At 37.2% G+C, this 26,158-nt stretch overlaps 1 protein-coding gene across 2 annotated transcripts in view; it reads left to right on the top strand.

The window, feature by feature from the left end:
• The window catches only part of mast2 (microtubule associated serine/threonine kinase 2), a 108,124-nt gene that overhangs the window by 23,979 nt on the left and 57,987 nt on the right, over positions 1-26,158 (top strand). The window contains exon 3 of one of the 2 annotated variants that reach the window (XM_079460784.1): positions 26-171. In XM_079460784.1, the coding sequence (XP_079316910.1) occupies positions 26-171 (146 nt within the window). Of the gene's footprint in view, positions 1-25; positions 172-20,803; positions 22,540-26,158 lie in introns of those variants that run through there. The other variant, XM_079460785.1, reaches the window with a different exon arrangement.

Consider the following 26,158-nt stretch of genomic DNA (forward strand, 5'->3'; position numbering starts at 1 on the left):
AGTCTGTGTTCTGTGTGTGCTGCAGGAAAGCAGCTTTTGCCTCTGTCCAGCAGCATGCACGGTGGAGTGAGTCAGCTGGCCTGGCAGCAACACGCTGGAGAGCCAAACAACTTGGTCCGCATGAGGAGCCAGTCTTTTGGCCAGTCTGCCCCCTCGCTTACTGCAGGACTGGTGAGCACACGTGCAGAACACACACCACGCACAATCTATATAACACAAATGCATGCAAATGCACAATATGCCACATGGAGAGAAATTGCCACATGGTGATGAAGTATGTCATGTCATCTAATGGCGCTTTTCCACTGAGTAGTATTGCACGGTACGGCAGGACACAGCTCACTTTTGAGGGATTTCCCCCTGGGTACTGTACCTAAAACCTGATACTTTTTTAGTACCACCTCGTTTGAGGTTCCAGGTGTACTGTACCGATACCAAAATATAACGTGTTTACACATAGATCACTGATTGGGAAGAGAGAATCATTACCAGCATCATTGGATTTGCAATGCATGAATACTCATTTTAATACGTAATATTGGCATTTCGTTATATGCTTCGTGACAATTATAAAGAGATTGAGAACCTTGACGCAATGCTAAATGTTACATTAGCATAACATTATGTTACCCTTTTGCGCCGTCGAGCAAACCAAATGATCGTTGTCTGCTCTTTGCTGTAAGATTTCCCAAACTCTCTGGTATTTTAGCAGTATTTTGTTTTGCTGCCATCCGCCTTCGATATGCTCCATTACTCCTGTGTTGTGCGTGTGTTTGTGTCACATTCACAATTATGCTACGGCAGTAAAGGTGGCACAACTATGATGAAGTGTTTATAATCCCCACCCGCTTTGAGGTGGTACTAAACCGCTGTGGATTAGCAAACTAGCTGAAGTGAAGTGATCTTTACCGTACTTTACAGAGTCGTACTAAACCTGACAGTACCGTAGAATGGAAAAGCACCATAAGATGCATCATCAGTTGCTCATTATTTAAGAATGAATCTCATTAAATCTGTCAACAACATGTCACTTTAAAATGAAAAAGACATGCATGGTAAGAAATTATGCTTGGCTTTATAAAGATCTTATTTAGATCTTATTACATGTAAATGTATTTCACTATTTATGTCATAAAGTATTTGTTGTCATGCCTTTAATTTAGGTTGATTCAGAAAGATTTCCTATTACAAATATTTTTGTAATAATAGTCATTTCTTGAAAGGTGGATTTTAACTTTGAAACCATTTGATTTCTAATAAATTCATTTTTATTATGAGACATCTTTGGAGAAAGTCATGAAGGTCAGAAAACAGTGTGGTGGTTTATGCGGGTCTATAAATAGGGCATCGATTTGTCTCAATTACAGCAATATAACCTTTATCAGCGCTCTTCAATCTGCTTTATGCTGAGATGTTGACTCTATACTGAGATTTTGATGATGACTGTTTTGAACAATGGTTTGAATGCTTTGTGCCAGTGAATAAAGTGCAGTGCCATAGCTACATCTACTGGACATGCTTAGTACTGCACCCTTTAGAGAGGAGATATTGTTTCACATGATGCATTGGGAAGGCAAGCTGGTACAGCACATTTTTGCAAGGATTTGAGGGACACCCAATGACAAAGAATGCTATTAATCTTAGTTAGGTTCGAGTAAGGAACTGATTTGCTTCATCACTAATGTGGTCAAACACTTAACCCCATATGCTCAGAGAGGTCTGGCTCCACAAGTAGCACACTTTGACCATAACCATGGTCTGAATAATTATTTCTCACTCTTGGTTGCTACAAAGGCTTGGCAAAGTTGTGGTCAATAATTATGCATAGTATATCTCGAAATACACAATTTTATGACCATTTCCACAGGGAAAGTTCCAAAGAAACATATAACATATCATTTGGTCAGTTTTTTCCAAGAACAATGAAATGAATCATAGGTAATAATCCCTAGAAGGTTTGTTTCACACTAAAAATGTAAAGAAGGCTTGAATGATGCTCCAGCCAGCAGGTGGCAGCATTGCCCTCTTCTTGTAAATGCAGAGCCATTAAGCCGTGCACTGATGTAGAACTAAACAGTACAACTCTTGAATGGCTATAATACTACACAGAAGCTACATGATTATCTCAGCCCTTATGTTTATGCATGAATAATGTACTCAGCACGGCAGTGAAGCGCAGTGTGCTAATAAAGTGCTAATTAATATGCCAGCGTTTAAGCAGATCCTCTTTAAAACAGCCTTGTATACTAAAAGAGGAGCTGTGGACACACTAATTGCTGATTATTTGCTGGGCTTTGTCTGCCAGCAGACGGTGGCATGCTGTTATTTAGATGTAATAATCTGCTGTTATTTAAGATGGAGAAGGGCTGCAATTTATACTATTTTTTACACTTGGTGCCTGTGTACAGGATTGTTTTAGGGTCACGCATCAATATATCAAAAAGTAGTAACTCTTAAGTGGGATCGGGGAAATGTGGGAGAAAGTTTGATATCAAGGCCTTTTGAATTTATCATCCATCGCCTGTTGAACTTATCATCACTTTATGTGACAAATAACCAGCGGATGATGAATTCATAAACACATCGGCGAGTGCCCCCATAAATAATATTTCTTGTGATGCAGCACTTTTCGAGATTTTAAAAGGGAATTACTCTTTTAGATGTTTGTTTGACAAATGATATTCAGTACAATATAAGGCAGCTTCCAGGAAATAAGTTGCGGAAATATAGCATGCTGAATTGTTTAGACACAAATTATTTTTGTAACTAATGAACTCTTGGTAGATGCTGGTATTCAGTATTACAATATAATGAATAAAATATACTGTATGGTGACGGTACAAGCAGGTATAGGGGTGGATGGTATGACTCATATCTTGCATTACGGGGTGAGTACAGTTATATTTATAACAGTACTTTGTAATATTTACGTATCTTATATGTGACCCTGATCATAATGGTACATTTTTCGAAATTGAGATTAATACACCATCTGAAATCTAACTAAATGACCTTTCTATTGATGTATGGTTTGTTAGGATAGGGCAATATTTGGTAGCGATGCTGTACAGCCATTTGAAAATCTAGAGGGTAGAAAAAAAATTAAAGATTGAGAAAATGACCTTTGAAGATGTTGAGCAGAGGCGCTGTAGCAGGCCGTTGCTAAAAAGAAACAGGTTAATTTTGTTTTACAATTTTGCAGCATCCACTCAAAAGTTTTGATATATTTACAGTTGAAATTGACAAAATATCTTTGTGTGATCTTTACTCATTATCCTAATGATTTTTGGAATAAAAGAAAAATTTTGACTCATACAATGTTTTGTTGGCTTTTGCTACAAATATGTCAAATATTAAGTTATTTTTGGACATTTTAGTTTTTAAGTTTGTGTTACTTTGTGTTTCTTCATTGCTTTTTTATTATGCCTAATAATTTATATGACAACATATGTCTATGCTAAACAATCGCATATTTACATTAATTCCCCAATCCAAGTAAATTGTTATTCTTATAGGCGTAACAGCATGGGTTGGTTTTTATTGTATATGGTGTGAGGGAGACACAGAACAGGAGATGGGATGTTTTAAAGGGAACCATGCCGGACAGGCAGATGGTGTTTACCTTTCAAACTACAGGCATGGAACTGTGTGTGCGTCTCACGCTTGTACGATTATACATTTTTTTAGGCGCATAATAACATTTGTGTTATGCAAACCATAACTGATTATGCAAAGTGATGCATCTGATCATTTTTGGTCAAGATTTCAAGATTTATGGTTATGTCAAAAGTTCACTAGAAGAGACACAAGTGGTGTTGGGTTGGAATTGGCAATAAAGAAGTACTAAACTTTGTGGCGTAACTTGTCCCTCTCTTTTTCTAAATGATCAGATTTATATTTCACAGGCAAATAACATTCACATTTTATACAGGAAATGTAAATCAAAAGTTTGTATTTTTTCCAATTTAAAACTATTTACTGCATACAGTTTTATACATTAGAGACTGTACAGACCTAAGCTAAGAAATTGCGTTGACATCGGAGAAATCTGACACAAGTGATTTGCTGATACTGCAGTTGTACAGTCTTCTGGGTATCCACACATCATTTCGGTCTGTTCAGGTCTGTTAAATGCACACATCCAGGAAAGAAGAAACAAGGGATTTTTGCGTTTTTCTAGAGTCAGGCAACAGTGGCATTTACATAGCCTGCTATTTGCATAATATTTGCATATAGACAGGGGCAGAAAGGAAAGCTTGCGTTATTCCTGTAGGCAACGTTTTGTTTTGTGGTTATATTATTGACCTTCCAGCTTTCAAATATTACATTAAGATTAAACAGCTGCTACCAAATTCTAAAACTATATTTTACAAATGGAAAAGAAAAGATAAGCTTTTTCATTGTGCTTCCCAGTTAAGTGCCTTTATAGAAAGGTATCAGATATAAGTTATGCCCTGGTTGTATATTTTAAACGATGATTTGTTTTCCTCTCTCAGGGATTCTGTTCTTTAGTGTGGTTAATGGAGCTTTTATAGGCAGTCTGAGGCCCACATAAGTAGATATGGCTCTCATGAATAGACAGTCAATCATTGTCACTTACACCGGTTTCCACACATCTATTTCAAAAGACACAAAACATTAGAACAGCGTATTCACTCATCTACTATCATTGTTACAAGAGGTTGCAAACAATAAAAGTGACCGACTGTGATTAAATATGCAAAAGGCAATTATGAATAACTAGCCTACTTGAAAGACCCTCCACTGTGCTGCTAACCAAACCAAGGTGACAGCACTTATGGCAGGGGCTGCTGAGGTCTGTTGTTAGTCTGTCTACCTCTCTGTAATTGTCCTGTTAGCTCTGTTTCCATTTACCCTATCTGGTTTCAATCCTAAATGTTGTTGTTGCTTTGTGAAATGCACCTGCTGTTTCGGTCTTCAGGCTCTTAATCTGATGTTCTATCTGCAATGGGCCAACCGAGCCGATCTGTGGCCCAAAGTAATGAACCTGTACGTTAAAGAGAATTGTTTTCCTGCATCTTATCTAAATCAAGGTAGTGCTGTTTGTATGTTTGCACCGTGTTTCGCGGACAAGTTGTAGATGTACAATTTCAAGCAAAAGATAGGGAAGACATTTGGTTTATCTAGTTTTGCTTTTTACACTGAATGATGTGAGGTGATCCAACATCGTACCGAAATTACTTGGTATATAAAAGCAAACCTTCTTTTAAATAAATGTAATGTAAAATTTATTTTTTTGTTACAGTTTTATTGTAATATTATTTTCTTTTCAACGGGTCTGTTGATGCTCATACATTTGTCTTTTAAACAAAGCATGTCTTTATTATCCATATTGTTTTCACGTCAGGTTTAATGGATAGTTTACCCAAAAATGAAATTCTGTCATCATTTACTCACCCTCAAGTTGTTTCAAACCCGCAGAGTTGTTTTATCTTTTTTATTTAACAGAATATTTTAAAGAATGTGTAAAACCAAACTGTTCTGAAGCACCATTGATATAGTACCATTTTTCCTGCTATGGTAGTCAATAGTGCCCCAGAGACGTTTGGTAGCAAACATTCTTCCAAACATTTTTGTTTGTGTTCATTAGGACATTATTCAGGTTTGGAACAGGGTTAGTCATTTTCATTTTTGGGTGATCTAGATTTTTAAAATCTACCAATGTATTCAAAGATGTTGAGGCTACTTATGTAGTTTTCCTTAACACAAACATATTTTTTTATTATAACATAAATGTATTATTTGCAATCCAGTGCACTTCAGTCCTTTTAGCCTCTACCTGAAACTCAATTTCATCCAAACCACTGATTCAGAAAATCATTTAACAATCTTTACTCATCATATTTTACATGGTTCGCTTAGGCCTATATTGTAATATCATATTAAATGTACAAAATATATTAATTCAAGGTGTAGGTAAGAGAGTAAGGATGCCCGTTCACTTCTAAAATCCTAAATGGCAAAAGAAAAAATCTAAAGGCTGCAGTCCCCATCAGCAATGTCACCAAAGGGAGCGATGACTCACTCTTTCTCTTCAAGGGTAAGCATTCAGTAACCACTGAGCAGGAGAAATAGAAGTACAAAGCATACACAACACAATGTTTTTCTAACTGGCCTCAATAACTCCACCTGTCCAGCCAACAGAACACATCCATTATTCAAATCTGAAAAGAAGACCTGGGTGTCCATGGTTTTGCTTAGGTTCAGAAACTTTGGATAGATACACTTAGCCTATATACAGCAGAACGCATTTAGGGTAGAAGAGGGTTGTTATGTGGCCTGCTCAGGGAAATAAATGTCAAGAATTCTGCAGTATCTTATGTAAGAGGTGGAGCTCTTAAAAAAACCTGCCTAAATTCCGAACATTATCCATATACGGGGTACATGTGCTGGTGTGAATGTATGGCAGTGCATTTTAGACAGTAGGAATGACAAAATGACAACAACTTTTACCTTAATGATTCAACTAATAGGTCTCAAGCATTATTGATTAAACAGTGGGTCAAAATGCAATGGATTTGCTATTAGGAGTCTCGAGTTTTTGTTGCTAGGTGATATGGACAGAAAATAGACATCAGTATGGACAAAACCCATCATTTGGATTAAATGGGATGGTAATTTTCTTCATCCGTCGGTTTATTCATTTTTAACCCATTTATAGGTTGAAACAACCCTTAGAACAACTTTATTCTCCGTTTAGTCTCAAATGTCTATAGTATTGCGGGTAAAAAGTGAGTAGGAAATTATCAATAATATGGGCATTAGTAGGTCACACTTTCCTGTTTTAATTTATAGAGGCCAGTTGCCCTAAAATCCCACAATCTCAAAATATCCAGGATTGAACCCATTTTTAGGAAAAATATGCATAAAACTAGTTGGATTATACCTGTGCTGTCTTATAGGCAACTATGGGTTGACACCACCCAGCATTTTTGTACAATCCTCAGTTTTCTTTGCATTACAAGTCGTCAAAACTTGTTTGATTTGTTTATGATGGATGCTTATGTTAAGTCTCTTTTGAAAGAGTTTGTTGTTCTATTCTGCCACTTTTTAAAAGTTAGAGAGAGTGATGAGCTATTTTTGGCATTAAAGATTAAATGGGAATAAATAGCTATGACTTTATGCAATGACCCAAAGCAGTCCTTTGGTGTCAACGCCTGCGATGCCTTCCTGCTGTTTTGCGTGCTGTTCTGACTTCATTCTCAAAAGCTTGACCTAAATAACCGCACTCTTCACACACTTCTGTCACATAATTAATATACAGCAAAGTGTCCCCCCTTGTCTACTTTGACATTTTATTGTTCAGGAAATGATTTGAACCATGACCATCACTAACGGCACCAACTCTTCATCTTATCCTTGGAGTGCTTTATTCTCAGATTTGTTTTGTTTATGCATCTCAGGGTTTGATCGTTTTTTCCACCACCATATACTCATAAAACCAAGACGTACTTTTAAGCAACCATTTTGAAAATGCACATTAGTTGACCTTCAGAGTTAAAAAATACAAGTGAAGCGAAAAACTGCCTAATTTTCTTGGTGTCAAAAAATGTGCTTCATTTCATACCTCCTCTTCATTTCCCCACAGTCTCTGCTGTCATCACCTTCACCGTTCTGTATGTCTTTCACATTGTGGAAGTTGTTCTCATCCTCATTTGTCAAAGCTGTGACCTTTTAAAACTCAGAGGAAGGAATCAAACTTTAATTGGGCAGAATATGACGACTTCTTTCACTGTAATGACCGCTGGACCTCGTAATTATGAGCCGCTTCTGAAAACCGCTAGCCATTAATATTCCAGCTCTACAAACACAGGCTTTTTATATCTGTTATGACCATTTACACTTATTTTGTTGAGTTGTTTCAACGACGTAAGATTGAGGCCGGCAAGCTACAACGGCTGTGTTCTCTTCAAATGAACTGATCCAAATTTAGTTAATTACCCCGGTCTCTGCAGGACTTACACAGCCCTTTTGTTTTTCTTCCTCTCCCCACGGTGAGATTCTGGTTGACTGAGTCCAGATAGCAATTAAGATGCATATGAAAAATTAAACACTTCTGCCTGAGATCACAACCACATTTGGAGCACAGAGTCAATAAACACGGCACAGTGTTGCTCTTCGCTGCCGGCAACTCATTTTCCAGAAATAATTGGCTGACGAGGTTTTCGTTTTGTTTTGGCATTTCTCTTGTTCTTATTTTTGCTTATTCCCATGACGATTCCGCCTGGACTGTGAGCTATAGTGCTGGTGGAAGACTTGTGTGAATCACATTTCTAAAAGAAAACTCTTTGAAGTTAAGTGAGTGCAGAGACTTTGATGCGTTCACTGTGAAGTCGGCTTTGTGTTTTCTGCAGCTGTCTTTAATGTTGGGATTCAGTTTGGTCGTTCTTTATGTGTTTGAGCCTGACTTGCGTACTTCTGTTTTGATAGGTAAGCATAATAATACAATCTATGCTAAAAAGATTGATATATTGATGGTTTAATCTAATGCATGCACCTGGACAGAATTTAACATCATGTCCGTGTTTGGTAACAAATTATGTCATATTGAATTTATATTAATGTTAATTTATACATTTTAATATTGATTATAATATTAAAATTATAATATAATATATACACACGCAATATGCGTGTGTATATATTATATTATAAGTTTTAAATATATATATATATATATATATTTATTTGAAAAGGGAAAGTGCGAGTATTTGTCAATGTATGGTAACCCACACTTGAAATGTTTGCTCTGCATTTAACCCATCCATGGAGAATTGTAAACTCACGCACAGTTAAGTTTAGGCGACATAATATTTGTTTATCTTGTCACTGCTGAAAAAACTTTTTGTAGCTTTCACATAATAGATTTTTATAGAGATTTTTATTTTGAATTTAATACAATTATATTTATTTATTTATAATTTTATTTATTATTTAACCTATTCAATATTTCCGTGATAAAAAAATTCTTGATCATATTCATGTTTCTTGCTCAGTATGAAGCGATAATTATAATTTCTCCTCAAAAAGTGTAAACATCATGATATTGTGGCAAACAAATGCTCTATTGGAGCATGTTAACCAGCTTGATATAGCAACAATGGTTCAACCAATACCCTTGCTGCCTGTTTGACTGTCCAATGGACGGCAGAAAAAATGAATTGTTTTCTGTTGGATGGCACTTGTCCAGAAATCACACATTTCAGCTTTAACGTTTTCCAATGAACATGATGCTTACCTGTGCAAAGGCTATGAATCTAAAATCCCTGAATTGATAGCCTAGAAATGCAATATCATACCTCTCCTTAACAGGTAGCCAGATTTGAGACGTAATTCATGTCTGTAGCACCAACAAGTGCAGATCAAGCACATTTGGTCCGAAGTTTAACACGTGAAGTGTGGTCTAAATTCAGAATGTGTTCCTATTAGAACGGTTAGAAAAAGATTGATTGTTATATAAAGTGTGGATTCTCTCAGACTTTTCGTTCTCCAGGAGATTTTAAGGACTGATGCCTTTTCCATACCTTCAGTTTAATGCCCTGACTGACATAATGAGGATATGATCTCACACCAGCCTAACTACCAGACACAACTTATCTCAAGACAAGGTGTTGGGTCTTGGGGTACCTTATTTTGTCAGGTTTGAAATTTAAAAATGTCTCTTTCCCCAGTTTTGTTGCCATACAATTCAGCCTTTAACAAGTTATTTATTTTGTATTCATGTATTTAGTGTATGAGCTTAAATTAGTGTGCGGATCAATTCAATTAAGTGTAATATAAAGTGTCGATGCACTCTAATATCGTGCTTTATATAATCGTTCTTAAAGAGAGAAAGAGCTTGGTTTAAAATGCATTAGCTGGGTGTTCTGGGAGGGAATTTAATTGCTGTCAGTGGTGGACTGTATCTTTGCCTTAAGGCAAGAACCAATGTCTGTTTCAACTAACATGCTGATCTCATTTCATACAGACGCACACAACCCATCTGTTCAAGGATCTGTGTATGGTTTGTGTATTTACTTCTCTTTTGTTACTATGTGTAATACGTTTGTTTTGTTAACCTTCATGTAAAAGAGAATGCGCTTGGCAGTATGGTTTGTGTCTGGTTTGTAACGTATGCAGTCACCTTATAAATATGTAAATATCTGTTACCATGTGTTAAACAGACTTTTAGCCTCAGGTGTGATTTTCACACTAAAAATAGATTGTGATATTGGCGCATGAGTTAGTTTAGCCATTGGCTGGGTGAATGTCTTTGCTGTATATCTACTGGATGAACATCTTTGTATTTCTATTGTTATTTTCACCCTAACTCTTAGATCTGTCTCAAGGTTGGTTATATCTACTGTAAATTCTGTTGGTCTTCTAGGTCCATTGCTTCTACAAATATGAGGGAGAGCCTTTATCGATATACTGTAGTGAAGGATAGAGTTAGCATTGAATGAGTTTTAGATTAATAAACAATAATCCAATTTGAGATGTAAAGAAAAACTACAAATTACACGATAAAACTACAATTGTAAAGGCGGCACGGTGGCTCTGTGTATCTCAATATTGAATCACTTCAACATGTATGCCTTTTTGGAGCTTAAAAATTCAGTACCATTACAGAGCCAGAAACAGCTAGGATTTTGTTTATTTTATTGAATAAATTACATTTTCGGGTAAACTATTCCTTCAAAGCATTACTCTTGTCAGTGACAACAAAGTGAGCTCATCACACACACACACACTTTCTGTGGCTGGCTGTGCTCTGGCTTCAGGTGCTTATTCGAGGTCAACTCCACATGAATGCCATTTCACTCATAGATCAGATCTATTTCTTCAGCCAGCACTGCCATGGAAAAGAGCCACGTCAGGTTGCCGTGGAAACTGTCAGGCCGGTTATGAATGTTGTCTCTTTGTGAATTGATTTGCATTTCCATTTTCTTTTCTTTCTGTACCCCTTGTGTCACTCTCAGTTACGATCTATAGCAAGATTGACTTGTTTCCAGGGTTGGCTTTATTTATTAACAGATTGAATCCACAGTGTGTCAGCTGCATCCAGCCTCGACTTAATATCAGTGTTGCTATTTACATACTTTCAGTTTAAAGATTAAATCAAATTTCAATAGATATTTATTCTCCGAACTGATACACAGTAACTTGAAATATTAGTAAATTAGATGGGAAAACATAGGACAAGCTTACCGTGACATTGAAAATTTAGATTTTAGTTGGTTTACGGGTCATGTTCACTGGAGTGAAAGAAATCTGCTCAATACTTCTTAAAATCACACAGCTCTGCTGCTGTGGAGGTGTGACTGTAAAATTTATAGTGAATGTGTTGGTATTTAGCTTGGACTCTGATTGCAGTATACTCATAAAGTCTATAGTTATGTGCACGGTTACAGTTGTGTGAATATTTGAATAAGTTCTTTAAAGCAATGCCACATTTTTGGTTCCCCAAACAACCATTTACTTAAAAGTTATTTTGAAAATCTTTTTTTACTTTTTTATAGTGTAAATATCCATTGGTGAAAGATAAAGGCTCTTAGTATGTTAACGGTTCTTTATGGAACCTTTCAGCCAGGAACGGTTCAATGGCACTGTGAAAAACTTTTTTAAGTGCATACATACAATGTCGGTAGGCACATGTCAAGTCAAGTCAGCTTTATTTATATAGCGCTATTTACAAAAATAAAAATTGTCATTGTTGCAAAGCAGCTGTACAGGAAAACATTGACTATAAGCAAAACATATAAGGTTATGCAAGTCAAAACACAGGTCAAATATCAGACAGACTATAAATTCCTATATGCATCGTTAATTAAATAAAACTATAACATTCTAGCAGCCCTGCGTCCTGCCCGCTCTGGTAACCTTGGAACAATAAGACAAGAATGGCTGAGAGTAGAGTACTGTTCTGCACTCTTCGATGCAACAAATGCATCGGTTGTTATTGGAAGTGTATCCTGGTTCCGGTTGATCTAACTAGTGCAGCCTAACCCTTCGGAATATATAAACAACTGACCGAGAGCGTAGTGCACGTTAAGGACTGTAATAAGAGGAAAGTTCACTAGTGTGTAGTGAAGAGCTAAATATTCTTTGCATAAATGTAAAGTAAATTGCAAGAATAAATCTAATTTGTTGCTCTTTAAATGCAGTTAAATGTATAAACACAGATGAAGCTATGGATAGATGTGAAAGGTCTCAAGAGTACCTTATGTACCAAAAGATTAAATCATCAATTACATCTTGGGCCGATGGCATAAATTGGTGGTCTTGCAAGTTAGTCATCTCATTTTTCTACTTAAAATCATTTAAATAAAAGGTAGATTGGTCTTATTGAAATCTGAAAACACTGATTGGTCCTAAAGAATTGCTAGTCAGCAAGACTAGTTGTAAAGACGTAGTCTTATGCAACTAACCCCTTATTGCATCTTATTAACTGGAGATAGTTTTAGGAATTTAAAATGAAGCTATATCCAAGTTTAAATTTGATTTTGAACCTTGATTTCAACATGGCTTAAGACTCTTGGAAGACCATTTTACGTATAATATAACATCATACATAACATTGCTACACATTATAAATTTTCCTATACATCTTTGCTGTACATATTAAAAAGAAAGTCACAAACCATGTTTTTTCTTCACTGAGACACCCTCATCAATTATACACTGTGTTGTAGAGATGGGTTTAAATAAATGAACCTTGTCTCCAGACTTTTCCCTGTTTGATCTGATGATCTCAGACAGGATGTGATGAGCCTGAAAAATTAGTTATTGAGTTTGTGCAGCGATTGATCGAGTCAAGTCTGGATCAACCAGGGGGATCATGTCTCCCTTTTAATTAACCTGCTTGTAGCTTCAGACTGTCAATACAACAGCTGGCCTTGCGTCTCTCTGAACGTCACCGTTAGACAGTGTGTAAATAAACTCGAGAAGTGTCTATGTAATCAGTCAATATCCAACTATAAGAAAAGCAATTCGGATGATCTCAGTGTTAGTTGATACAGGTGTAATTGAGCTTTATAGAACCAGATCTGCTGTTGGTAGAGTGATGCAGTCATCTTAGGAAATTCTTGTTAAAATAAACTGCCGCTATTACAGAGGAGCTCATGGGTGTGGAGTCTTACACTTTCAATTCTGAGATTTCGCACCATTTACGAGCCCAGTATAACCAAGAGCAACCAGACAGCCAGACAAGGTTTTCTGCACCTTCTTTTACTTGCATCCCTCTAGTTTCTAGAAGATGTAATTCTGATATTATGTTTTTCCACTGTAGGAAAGTGTTACATTGAAAAAAACAACTTTAATGTTGCTGTAAAGAATAAAAGCACGTCTGAAGGTTTTCTCTGGAGGGCTGTGAAGCGAAGGGGAAATATGTCAAAACGACAGAGTTGGTTGTGTAGCTTCATCTTCTATAATGAGACATGATAAAAGACTAGAGTCTCTTTTTTAATGCTGGTCCAGGCTGGGATATATTCAGGAAATAATCTGTAATTTTGTGTTTATGCTGTTGTAAAACTAACAGCAGATACTTCATGTTGCCTTTCAGGTCCAGGAAATTTAACTTCAGAATTGTTCATCTCTTAAAGAACAGGCAGAGGTTCATTGGTCGGCTTCTGCAGATGTAAATGTGCTGTGGGTTATTACATAAGCATGAGGGAGTTTTAGTTTGCACCCTGATTTATCTATGAGGTTTAGGTACATCTCACTTAATTGATGAGTTTTAATTAAGAGAGAGCTATTAAGCATCCAATAAAATGACATCATCATCCGCTTTATGATTCACTCCTACACTATTGCTTGTCTGTCTTGATGGTCGATGCACTTAAAGCTATTTCGTTTATTAAAAGCACAGGACGCTGACCAAATGCACACATGCTTTATTTAGTTGGTTATGTATCTTTTCTCAATACAAATGCCAGTGGTGTTCAACAGATTGTCTGAGGGCATGTTTTTTTCTTTGTTTTAAACATCCAGCAGAGAGCCAAACTAATCTCACGTGTAATGCTGTCAGCCATGAGCGGATTGATAAAATCTGATTTAATAGATTTGCACCGTTTGCCTTATTTTCAAGTCTTGTGTGTGTAGAATTAATACCTGGAAAAATCTATACAGCATTGATTTCTTTGTAGACTATTATTTGTAGATCAGATATGATGTATTGCATTTCTTCTCCCTTCTCTTCTTTCCTGTGGTCCTGATGGTTATTTGAGCTCTATTGATTTGGATCCGTTCATCCTCTGAGATCAAATTACACCCAAGATATATGTATAAATACTATATATTTATATAACTCCTTAATTATTTATTAATATTATCACAAGATTAATTTAACCATGCTTTGCCAATCCATCAGTGTCCTGCCAGCAATTGATTCATGCTCTAAGCCATTAATAATTGTTGCATTTTTTACTTCTGTGGATGTAGTTTCCTGGCAGCAAGGTTTTCGGTCCTCCAGACATTCATTTGGAGTTGTATATTCTGCTGCCTCTATTAGACAGTTCACCAGACACATCAAGCTCTCCAGATAAGAGTTGCTGAGAGTACACAAAGTCCTGTGCTTTTCTTTAACTTGAAAACTTGTACAGTAGGTGTTTACTTTGTGCAAATCTTTCACCATTAAACAATAATGTATTACATTTATAATTTTATGTAACTACTTAGGTAAAAATATACAAAGAATTGTATGGACAATTCTGTTCTTAAAGGGCCGATGTATAATTTTTTGGAGGATCAGAAATGCAATATAATATACATAACTATGTCTTCAGACATGCATAGAGAACTTACATTACGAAGCGTTTTGTTTTATTACCTTGAAATTAACTATTTCTATATACACTGCGGCTCCCCTTTCTAGCCCTAAACGGACAACTGCACTACAGAGAGTGTTTTATAAATACGTTATCTCTTTCGGAAAAGAAGCAGAAATGTGAAAACATCTTAGTGCTGTGTCGGCCACCGCATGTTGAAGCGTTGGTTGCAATTCGAAACCTCACTGCTAGATGCCGCTAAATTTCAATCAACTTTTCTATTCATTTGTATCTTAAAACCACGTACGACAGCATATTTTTGTATTTGCTGTCAACAGCGTGTGCCTTGAAGGAATGTTTACCGCTTAATCGACTCTCCACACATATTTGACGGCAGTGTTGGGTGGGATTTGCCCATCAAGGTGGTCATTTTAAGTTGATTTATCACTTACAAACTGCAGCCACTGTCCACCCTGCATTCATGTACTGCAGTCGGCAGAGATACAAAGCCTTTACATCATAGGAGATGATTGATGAGCATGAGGGCTGGTGGATGAAACCTGTTATTTGTGGTCTGGCTGGCTGCTTCCCAAACCCAAGAACATCCTTGTAAAAACTGCTTAGCTAGTGAAATGACTCCCAGTGCTGAAATAAGTAATACAACCCTGCTTTTCAATAGGCACAAATGTACAAGATTGGAAAAAGATGCATGTGTCTAAAATCTTGCAGCGCCCAGGGTGAATATAGATTTTGTAGATCAACGCATTGGGCTTTTAACCTCAGTGTGAACCCAGCAGATGTTAGTGTCTATGTGGTTTCTGTTTCAAAGAGGTACTTTGAGAAGTCCCTTGTGATTGTTTTAATGTAGGCGAATAGGCAGCTAAATTCTGGAGTTTTATATTTCACGGTTCTACGCAAATAAGGAGGTAAGCGTTTATTTGAGTAAATGACAAAAAGAGTGTGACCAAGCTTGTGACTGGCGTGACATCTCATTTAAAGCAATCAATAACTTTGTCATAGTAATGCTGTAACATTCATTGTTTTGGAGTAAAACAAAAACTGTAAAGGGTTTAAGTGCTCTTCTGGCCCTTGATTTTTCAAACCAATCCAATCAGATTCATGGACTGCAACAATTGTTTTATAATGTTATACAGTGTGTTGTCATTACTTTTGGCGGTAGATGTAACATTATTTTGTGTTTTTTTTCTAAATTGACTTCTTTTACAGCTTAATGGGGTTTTGATGAACGGAGTAGCCTGCCTCAGGCCTTCATCTTACAAATATGATAATTTCTCTTTATGAGTATATTTTGTTGAATGATGAAAAGTAGACCCAAAAAAGTAGGCTAAGCTTTTATTAGTATGCATGTGCCGAGGATAGGTACTGATACTGCTGTTTCAGTGCATTTTAGGAAATATCTCATTGTTAGTTTTATTTGTCGAAAATAAAGATAAAGTAATCTATTTGACTATACTGGAAAGGTCTCTCTTAAAAGAGAGTATGATGACAGGTTAGACTAGTATGTGAATGTGGCTGTCTAATTCATCATGTTCACATTGATGCTTATGACAAAACCATCAACGTAATGGCCGTGTTTGCTGTGAATAGATTTCTTTCTTGTTTTGCCAACAAGGAAGCCATCTTTGTAAGCTCTCCATTGTGCCATTTTTACCTCTGTCACACTTCCTGCGGTTTGCATGAGGGAGTGGACTGACAACATTGGAGCTGAATGAGCTTTTCAGTGGCAATGAGATAAGAGAGTAAAATGATTTATCACAGGAGCTCTTATCATGATGTTCCCTCTGCCTGTTGAGAACACTTGCATCAATGTTTGTTTGTTTGTTTGTTTGTTTGTTTGTTTGTTTAGTCCTTGTTCAGTAACATGGACTAGTTGTGAATGAGATGATAAAGTTATTTAAAGAGAAGATATTTTGTGGGAAAATAAAAATTTTGAATCATTCAAAGCAAAACGTACTGCTTTGTTCAGGCGCGTTGGTTCCAGCATACAACATAATTGACTTTGTCTATGTCTAAAGGAAAGTGTGTGTTTTCTCTGGACAGACTATATTGCAAAAATTACTTGTTTTTTTCAAGTAGATTTTCAAGTTACCAGTCTTTCACACACACACTTGTGTTTAGTGCACACACACTTGTGTTTAGTGCACACACAAATGCCCAAATCGTAGTCTGCAAGAAACAGCCTGTGCCTATGAGAAAAGGAGCTCTGCTTTTTTGCCTGCGGCTTGCTCAGCACTTCATTATTATCTGCCCCGATGCTGCTGTTTCTTGGAAGGAGCCTATGCCTGCTCTTCACGGCTACTTCTAAACATAAACTTCTTATCCGAGATCTAGATTACATCCTCTATCCCTTTAGCTCTCTAATAAGGGACTGCCTTTAATGTCCCATCGGCACTTCTAGATCGTTTAAGTATCTGGTTTCAACTAAAACAAGTTTTGGTAATGTACTGCACTTTGTACGTTGAATATATGCATTTTATAGCTTTTGGATTCTAATACCTATGGGTATATATTTTTATTTACAAGATTTATTTTTTTAAGTTTTTTTGCCTTTTATATGTAAGGTAACAGTGAGAGGACAAGAAGCTAAGGGGGAGAGAGAAGGGGGTGTGATCAGGAATGGATCACAAACTTGTAATCGCACTCGGGTCGCCTGAGCACTGACCACGAGGCTATCGGATCCGAAACCTTTAATAGATAAAGATATGAACACAATAATGCAGCTTATGTGAACATACCATAATAAATTTGGTGTGGCTATTTTAGGATTTATTCCTTTTTTAAAGTAATAGTTCACCCAAAAAGGAAAATTCTGTCATCATTTACTCAGTCTCTTGTCATTTCAAACCTGTATGACTTACTTTCTTCCGCAGAACACAAAAGAAGATTTTGAAGAAAGTTAGTCATCGTACAGCACTGGCCCCCAATCCAGTGATTGGACACAAAACTAATGCAAGGGAATGGGGTCCAGTTAACAACATTCGTTTTTTTCGCAGAACACAAAAGTCATAAAGGTTTAAAATGACAAGAGGTTGAGTGAATGATGAATTTTTCGGATGTACTGTCACAAATATTGGTCATCAAGTTCCCTTTCATTAATATTTGGTTACTTTAAAAAAATTTTTTTAAAGCTTCTACGTTTGTCTTTATTAGTTCTCGACAGGGACACACATTATAACCCTGGCACGCTCCAAAAGAACATGAGGTTTGATTTAACAGAAATATTTTTCCCTTGCTAGGTGTTGCATCAAATTTGTTTTCACCTTCCTCTTCCCCCGAGGTCGGCCTAAATGTTTTTGTTTGTGTTATTTATCACATATTTATAATGGTTCACTAGATTAATGGCATCCATTTCTGCTGTCAAGTTTGCTTTTAGCCCTCTCTGACTCCCTCATTACGTGCCCAGCGAATGTTGCAGGGACATCACTTTTCAACTCAATGAGAACAGCAGTCTGCCGATACAGTTACACACTTCTTCATGTAATTTGAAGTGTGAAACGGGGAACTGTTTTGTAGCTTAATTACCCCAGAGATGTGATGAAAATACCATACCATTTCACTGCATACCACATGCCTACATTACCTAGTCCTGTCATATACAGTATGTGTTTTGCTTGAATATATTAGGTTATTAGGATACAAGCTCAAGCGTGTAGAAATGCTATATATTACATCCAGCTTGTTTAAAACTTTGCAAATTACTTTTCTGAAATGAAGCTGTGTTGCTGTTTTGGTTACTAACTGGAGCTTTAGATTTATCAATCTTTAGATTTACCAATGTTGCTGTTTTGGTTACTAACTGGAGCTTTTGATGTTGTTGTTTTTTCTTGACAGTGTCACTCATGCCCTAAGCATGTAACCTAAAAAGCTCATACCATTACTCTGTCTCGTAGCCTCCTCAGATCAATAGAAGTGAATGTGCTGTTTGTTATTCTCAAATCATGTGCAGATCAATGAGCTTTTCTGCTGCATCCCCCAGGATTAAACCGTGGAAGCTGGTTTGTGGGTGTCCCTGTTTTGTTCGAAACAGGAGAGGTGAAAACGGTGTGTGCGCCGGGTCAGGGCTATCTCATTTCATGAAAAGTCTGAGAATTTAGTCATGTGTCAGCACTTCATGCTATGAAGTGCCTCCTCAAATGCCAGGTCATGGAGGCTAACATCTCCCGTCTCACACTGGTAATATAATACAGTCATTTGAAGCCTTGCCTCATGCTCGGACGAGGCAGATCTATTAGTCATGTATATTTACAGCATATCATTAATTCAGATCAGATAATAAAAATGAAAGCAACACGACAGTTTGTCCCAGTGATGTCGTAGCCAAGGTGTAGTTTGAGTACTTTATTTGTGTTTCCTGCTAGTTGTTTTGGGAACTGACCCAGTGTTTTATATTCAGACGTTACTGAAGATGTTTATAGAAAACATTGGCTGCCTTATATAGCAGATGGTTCTTTCTCACACCTTTGGTTAACTTTCAAAATTTCAGTTACTTGGTAACAACAGGAGAATAGCAGCTGTGTTAGAAGATGTGTTTCGGTGGGTTATGTTTAATGTCTGGTCCATGTCTTGACCATTAACCCATGATGTGGTCAGTCATATAATATGCACGGTTTCCTCTCCTCTTCAGTTTATATAATTGAATGCTGGTACAACAATGTACATTAAATTAAGCTTTTCAGGTAGACTGTACTGAATGTTTTTTTTAAATTGATGCTTTAGTATTAACTGTAATAGTATAATTAGTGTTTCCCTGAAGTTATTTATTTGTAAATCCATCACATCTTTAAATATTTTTATAAGTTTACAAGTTTACATGCACACCAATAATGCGATTATTTCCAAGGACTTAATCGCGATAAGATGTTTATATGACATGAGAATACCTCTTTAAGTTGTATGAGGCTGATTTTCATACACAGCACAAACCATGATCTCATATACAATAGGTATGTGTTTCTGGCTATAGTTTAAATATATTTGCGTCAAATGCAAAACACTGTAATGTGGACGTATTTTATGGTTATTCAGCGGCGTGATGAATATAGAAAAATGAAGGAAAACGCCTCTGCAGCGGTGGTGTACGCTGTCATTGTGTTCTCATTGGTTTTGTCTGAAGACAAGGAGCATAGACTGCTGACTGCAAGTTGTGTTGACGGTACAACTTCAGACTTTCATGTTAAATATGGACTTTGACAGAAGCACATGGGGATCGTGGTCAGAGCAGCATGAAGGCAATTAAGGTGTTAATATGAATCATTATTGAGATTTAAAACCGGCATGGAAGGCTAGGATATGTTACTTCGATTTTTCTTACTGTGTTTATGAGCTAAAACTGATAGTTCACCCAAAATTGAAAATTCTATCATCATTTACTCACCCTCATGTAAATTCATACCTGTTTAAAGAGAGATAATTGGAAGAATGTTAGCAATTAAAGACAATTTAGTTGCATAATATATTTTTTTATTTTATATACATTTTTGACGTATAAATTTGCACTTTTTAAAAATGATTTTTGGATTTACTACACTGTTTGTGTAGTAACATTTATACATGGCAATGTTCTGACTACAGATGATAATCCCTCTTGCTTTTGTGCGTGGTTTCCCTTGAGATGAGCACAGCCGCTGCTAATGCATAACTGCACAGAATAAAAACCCTGCACAATGTCATTACACCGTCATTACTGCATACACTGATATTAGGCTCACTTATTTCCATTTTAGAAAACACACACCCTGTATAAAAAGGCTAAGAGAGGCATAAAAACATCTAAATTGGGTGTGCTTGTTTGTTTGAACAGCAAGCATGGAAGTGTGCATGTGTATTTTCTGATGTTTTTGGTGTAAATCAGACCACTGTGAGCAGAATGGCAGAGAAAGGAGTGAAGGGGTGGGGCCTGTTGGCTCCCCCATTCATATTATGCAAATAGCTCTGAGCCTGCGAGCATCTGATTGGGTGCCTGGATGTGTTGCTGGCTGATAGGACAGATAAAGCAGCATTCAGCAGTGAGGCGCTGTGGAGAGGAGGAGGACAGGAGCTTGTAAGCAATGAAGAGAGAGAGAGAGAGAGAGAGAGAGAGAGAGCGAACGATCCAGAGAAACACAACAAGATACGGAAGCTGTCAGAAGAAAAACAGCTATTATGCCTGATATAGATTTCATAGATTAAGACACTTGACCACCTGCTCGTACCGGCTGTGTGCTGAGAGAAGACAGCTAACGGATGAATTCAAAGACGAGATTGAATGTGATTGGAGTGTGACCCTGCCGTAGCGGCTCCTCTTCAGCTGGCAGCCCATTCACAAACAGCGACACCGTTTTAAACGCAATGACAGGGTAGATTTTGAGTGACACGCTCTCTGCTCCATCCTCCCACACGGATTGTTTATTTTAGCTTTGATGCAAGAGACCCATCTTGGCCGGAGTCCGGTTCATCTGGTTGTGCTCGGGAAGCTGAATAAAGCGAGGCGATATGCTAAGGAAAAGCAGACAAGCAATCAGCGTGAGTGCGGCGTCTGTTTGCACCTGCCACTGAAAAGACAGCTCTGCCAGCACGGCTTTTGTCGCCTGCCTGGCGAAAGATAGACGGAGGCCTCCCGGTCGAGGGGAATGGAATCCAGCCATGCTGCTCTGACTGGAGTTGTTGTTTGCCTTGTGCTGTCAGTGGGCAGCTACTGCCTGCGCCGTCCTGCTGCTGCTCCCAACTGTTTCCAGATAATCTCTAGAGTGTAGGCTGAAAATATTCTCTGCCTGCCTCCGGTCCTTCTCTTCAAGGGTCGTCTTTTCACTCCAAGCCTCTGTTGGGCAATAGCAAGTGGTAAACATCTTGCTTATTTAGCCTGCTAGATGGATAGATGCTCGGCTTCCCACGGGATAAACTTCACCGGGTCAATTTAAGGTAGTCCTGTGCTAAAATCATCACAGAGCCGAACACTTCAGACGGATTCTGCGTCTCTGGAGGACTGCGCTGGCCTGAATAGTTTTCTATTTTCGTCCCCCGAGGTGCCATTTTTATCATTAGCTGCCCACCGGTTATACAGAGGCTGTCGTTTCCATAGAAATGAAGATATCCGGGAATCTCAGAGGATAGGGTGTCAGAGCGAGGTGAAGGAGAGGCAAAGTAATAGATAAAAAAAGGTTTTTATGTTAGTGGAGGTCACCTGTGCTGCATGGATGAATGAAGGAAGAGTTTCGGGAGAAGAGTTTTCCGTTCTTTCCTCACTCTGAAGAAGGGAAAGGACGATACAGAGACATGCTGTTCTGAAAGCTCTTAGCCTGAAGCAGAACAAGAATGTGTGAAATGCTCTCCTACTCTTCATTGACTCCCTCCGTGCCCTCACGTTGAACTGTAATCCTCCAGTTTTCAGTTCCTGGAAATCATTTTGAGAAGTTGTGCTACCAATTCCAATACTGTATTTAAATTTTTGCAGAGTTTCCAGCAGTTGCAAGCAAGACTGTTTTAGCATGCAGGACGCTCAGTTGCTAATCTTGTAGAATGATCACATCTATTTTCTTCTGCATATGCAGCGGATGGGTATGACATCAGCAAAGAGGGAAATTTCAGAACTGAAAACTCAGCTCCATAGTTGACTATCTTTGTTGTATTATTTGTGCCTCACATGGAATTCTGGTGATTCTCGAATACGGGACTTTATCCTTTAGAAGGACAGTGTAACCGCTTAACTAAAGTCGGCATCCAGATATAAGACAGTACAATGGACGACTCCAGTATATTAAGGCGACGAGGCCTCCAGGTAAGGATGAAATACCAATAATGACTTTAGAAACACGATCTAAAAAGTCTATGAAAGGAATTTAGAATGTGTGTGTGTGTTTGTGTGTTTACCACTTTCCCAGGGAGAATCTCATGGTCTCTCAACTTTCCTAAACTTAAATATGAGTATTTGATTAGAATATTGTGCTAAACCATTGTATTGCTTATGCCACAACTAGACTAGTGCTGGTGTTTAACAAAATACCATTTACAATATTTATTAATTTTGATAATATTGTTACCACTGGCAATTTACAATTCAGTGAATAACTCTAGATAACGTAGTAGTATAATTGTTTACATTTCTCTGAAATCACAGTAGCTTACACAGATGTAAGTAGAAAACTTTATACATATTCAGTTGTCTATAAATCATTGTTTGATTATATAATCATTTGATGTTTATTTAGTTTATTAAATGCTTAAGATACTTTCTCTCTTATCTAATTTTCAGTTAATAAAAAAAGTAACTAAAACCTCATTAGGAACCACTATGAAGATGTATTACAGTACCATGATAAAAGGTTTAGAAGTTAGCATAATATCACTGCTGTCATTCCAAAACCTCAGATGTGATGGCTTACAGGAAATGGAAAAGCATGTTTATTTCTTTGTATTGGTTAGATATTTGCAAAACCTAGTGACACACATCAGGTTGCTACTAATAATAATAATTTCTGGAGAAAACAAATTATGAAATATGGAGATAAATGGTTCCAGAAGGAACCGGTTGATATGAAAATTTTATACTGGTACAAAGTATCAGCACTTTTACTAACATAAAGCACCGCAGAGAGTAATGTACCTTTGGGATATATTAGTTCCTGTTTGTTTACAAAAGAGTTACATTTCAAATGTGAAAGCACGATTCTTACTGATAACAGATTGTAGTGCGTTGGATGGAATTTTAAATTAAAGTTGTAGCTGAAATCAGCATTTTTGCACCACTGGCAGATGCAGTTTATTACATCTGCTTGTCTGCCCTCATTCCTCAAACTATTTGGTGAACAGCTGTCATGTCCCTTTTCCTGTTTGAATAATTATAAGTGCTGTCAATGGTCATCATCCTGATGGGGTGCCACATGTTTTAAATGGCTACAAATGTTTGTTTGTGCAGCCTGACTTCATCTGGATCTGACTTGGAAAAAATGTGGATTTTAGAATCTAATCCATTGTAGCTGTAAGGAGCAGGAACTCTGAATTTGCCTACCGTTGTTTGTCACCTTTTATCATGTGGCCACACTCAACTCTATGTTGGGTCAGTTATTATCTTCCTTCTTCCGTTTGTGTGACCAAAACAGGCCAAAGTATTCAGGCTCTGACTCGACTTGCACAACACAAACATTTATATGTAGACAAACATTAACACAAACTGTAATCACCAATGCAGTGAGCGTAGTCACACCCGACAACAAATGTATTCCTGGCTCTCTTCACACCCACATCCTGTACAGGCTTCTCTCGTTTTTTGCTTTATTAACAGTTTCTGCATTCATGAAGTCAATCTGTTACTGTTAACCAGAGTGATTCGATATAAGATGATGGTTGATAGTAGACTGTTTAAAAAAATATTAGGGTATTATATATCATTTTCATAGATTGAGTATCATCTCTATAGCAGCACAATGCTACACTGACCCCACAATGCACTGCAGAATTCAGGTTGCCATTTGATTGTGTAATTTAACTCCTTGTCCTCTGGGCTTGTAGTGTTGAAGATGTTGGTAAACGAGACAACAAGATAAATTACAATGTCCTGCTGTAATTTGGATAATATTTAAAAGGTTCTTGTGAAATGGAGCGGAGCGGGATTGCAGTGAAGTGTCGTTCAATAGAAAGAAGTAGCATTGTGCCCGAAGAGTGTTGTTGTTGAGGCTGTTTGGCTTTTGTGTTTGCATTGTTCAGCATCAATCGAGGATTAGGCACGTTTGTTTTTGTTCGGGGTAACAGTGTGGTTTTTAAGACACTTCTCAGTTTTTTCACATTGTTTTGCCAACTTTCGTATGGAGATGTCTGTGTTTTTGCCCTTGGGCTGGTTTGTGGTTGTGTTGAACTCTCTCTGTGTTGTGTCTGTTCATCGAACTGTGCAGTGGGGGTTTTGTCTGTGTAAATCCACCGTAGGCCTTTCTGTCTGCCGGAGCTGGTTACTGGGATGACTTTTTGTGCTTCCTACTGGAACATCTCATTTAACTTCATATCCTGTTTCTAAAGTGGTTTTGCAGAATCTAAACATGGTTAGAGGAACCAAGCACACAGCCGAACATGTCCATATTTTGTACGACATTTGAATGATTTCTGATGAATAGGTCAGTACGGCTTTAAGCAAGGGATCTCCTTAATGCTTTAAAGTAGTCTGGGCAGTAAGTCAAATGGGGACTGGACCCAATACAGATGCCTGTTGTGAGACACAGAGCCGGAGAAAGCTACATTTGGCAGTGTTTATGGTTTAAGGCTGAGAGGGAGTCTAAATCATCCGTAATGCTTCTGAGTGGTCTCCTGAGGTCCAGGTCTTTAAATGCTTTTTCTCAGCATCATTGCTGCTCCATATACCCTTGACAATCATACACGCCTGGGTGTTTAATTGTTAGTGCTAAAGCAGGGCAACAATTGGTTGTTACTAATTGCAATTACTCGGACATGCAATTATTTTGCCTTTTGTTTTTTCATGCAATACAATGCAGCTTCTTTACACATCAATATTAAATGTGCGGTCACATGTGTAAGACTTCTACCATAGCTTGATAACAAAAACATAGTTGGAACAAAGGTTATTTTAGTTTAGCTAAAATTAAAACTTTGAAAGCGTTCCGGTTTATTGAAATTAAATCAAATATTGGCCTTAAACATTTTGTAAAAACTAAACTAAAATAAAAAAAATTATTATTGCCTCAGAAACGGTTTTTATAAATCAGATGTACGTCACGATAAGGAAAAGAAGACAAACGCAACCTTCGTTTCATGGTGACTTTAAAGGCACAGCAGTAAACATAATTTGTTTAAAAGGTTCAGAAAAATGGTAATTGAACTCTGAAATAGGCTAGAAACATTAAAAAGCACTAGAAGTCAAATTAAACTATCAAAAAAAGTTAAAATCTTGTTTTTATGCCCTAAGAGCAATAAAAACACACATGAACACAATTCTGACTGAGATTGTCATTATTCAAGCATGAAATCATAAAAAACAAACATGTATGCCTGTTGTGATTATTAATAATGTGTCATTGCAGTTAACTATTTAACTTGAACTTTAGAAATTCATCGGATAACACATTTTTATACAATTATCATCAAATAATTTTGTCAATGTAAGACATGTTTGGAAAAAATTACATAATACCATTTAGTGTATATCTTTCATAATTTTCTGTTTTCATGTTTGTCTCCACTATGTATGAATTTGTAATCAAAATGCATCAATCATTTCTTAGTTTAAGGTTCATTTGTATTCCATAGTTTGGAATTTTTCTTGAGAAAAAAAACTGAATACGTCCTTCTTTGCCAGCTCGTCTCACAAATCCAGGGATTAGAAGATGACTTCTCATCCGGAGTGAAAGTGAAACAATAGCCTCTCTGTGAGTGAATGGAAGCTGATTAAGACG

Source organism: Barbatula barbatula, assembly GCF_947034865.1.
Source record: "Barbatula barbatula genome assembly, chromosome: 7".
Lineage (NCBI taxonomy): Eukaryota > Metazoa > Chordata > Actinopteri > Cypriniformes > Nemacheilidae > Barbatula > Barbatula barbatula.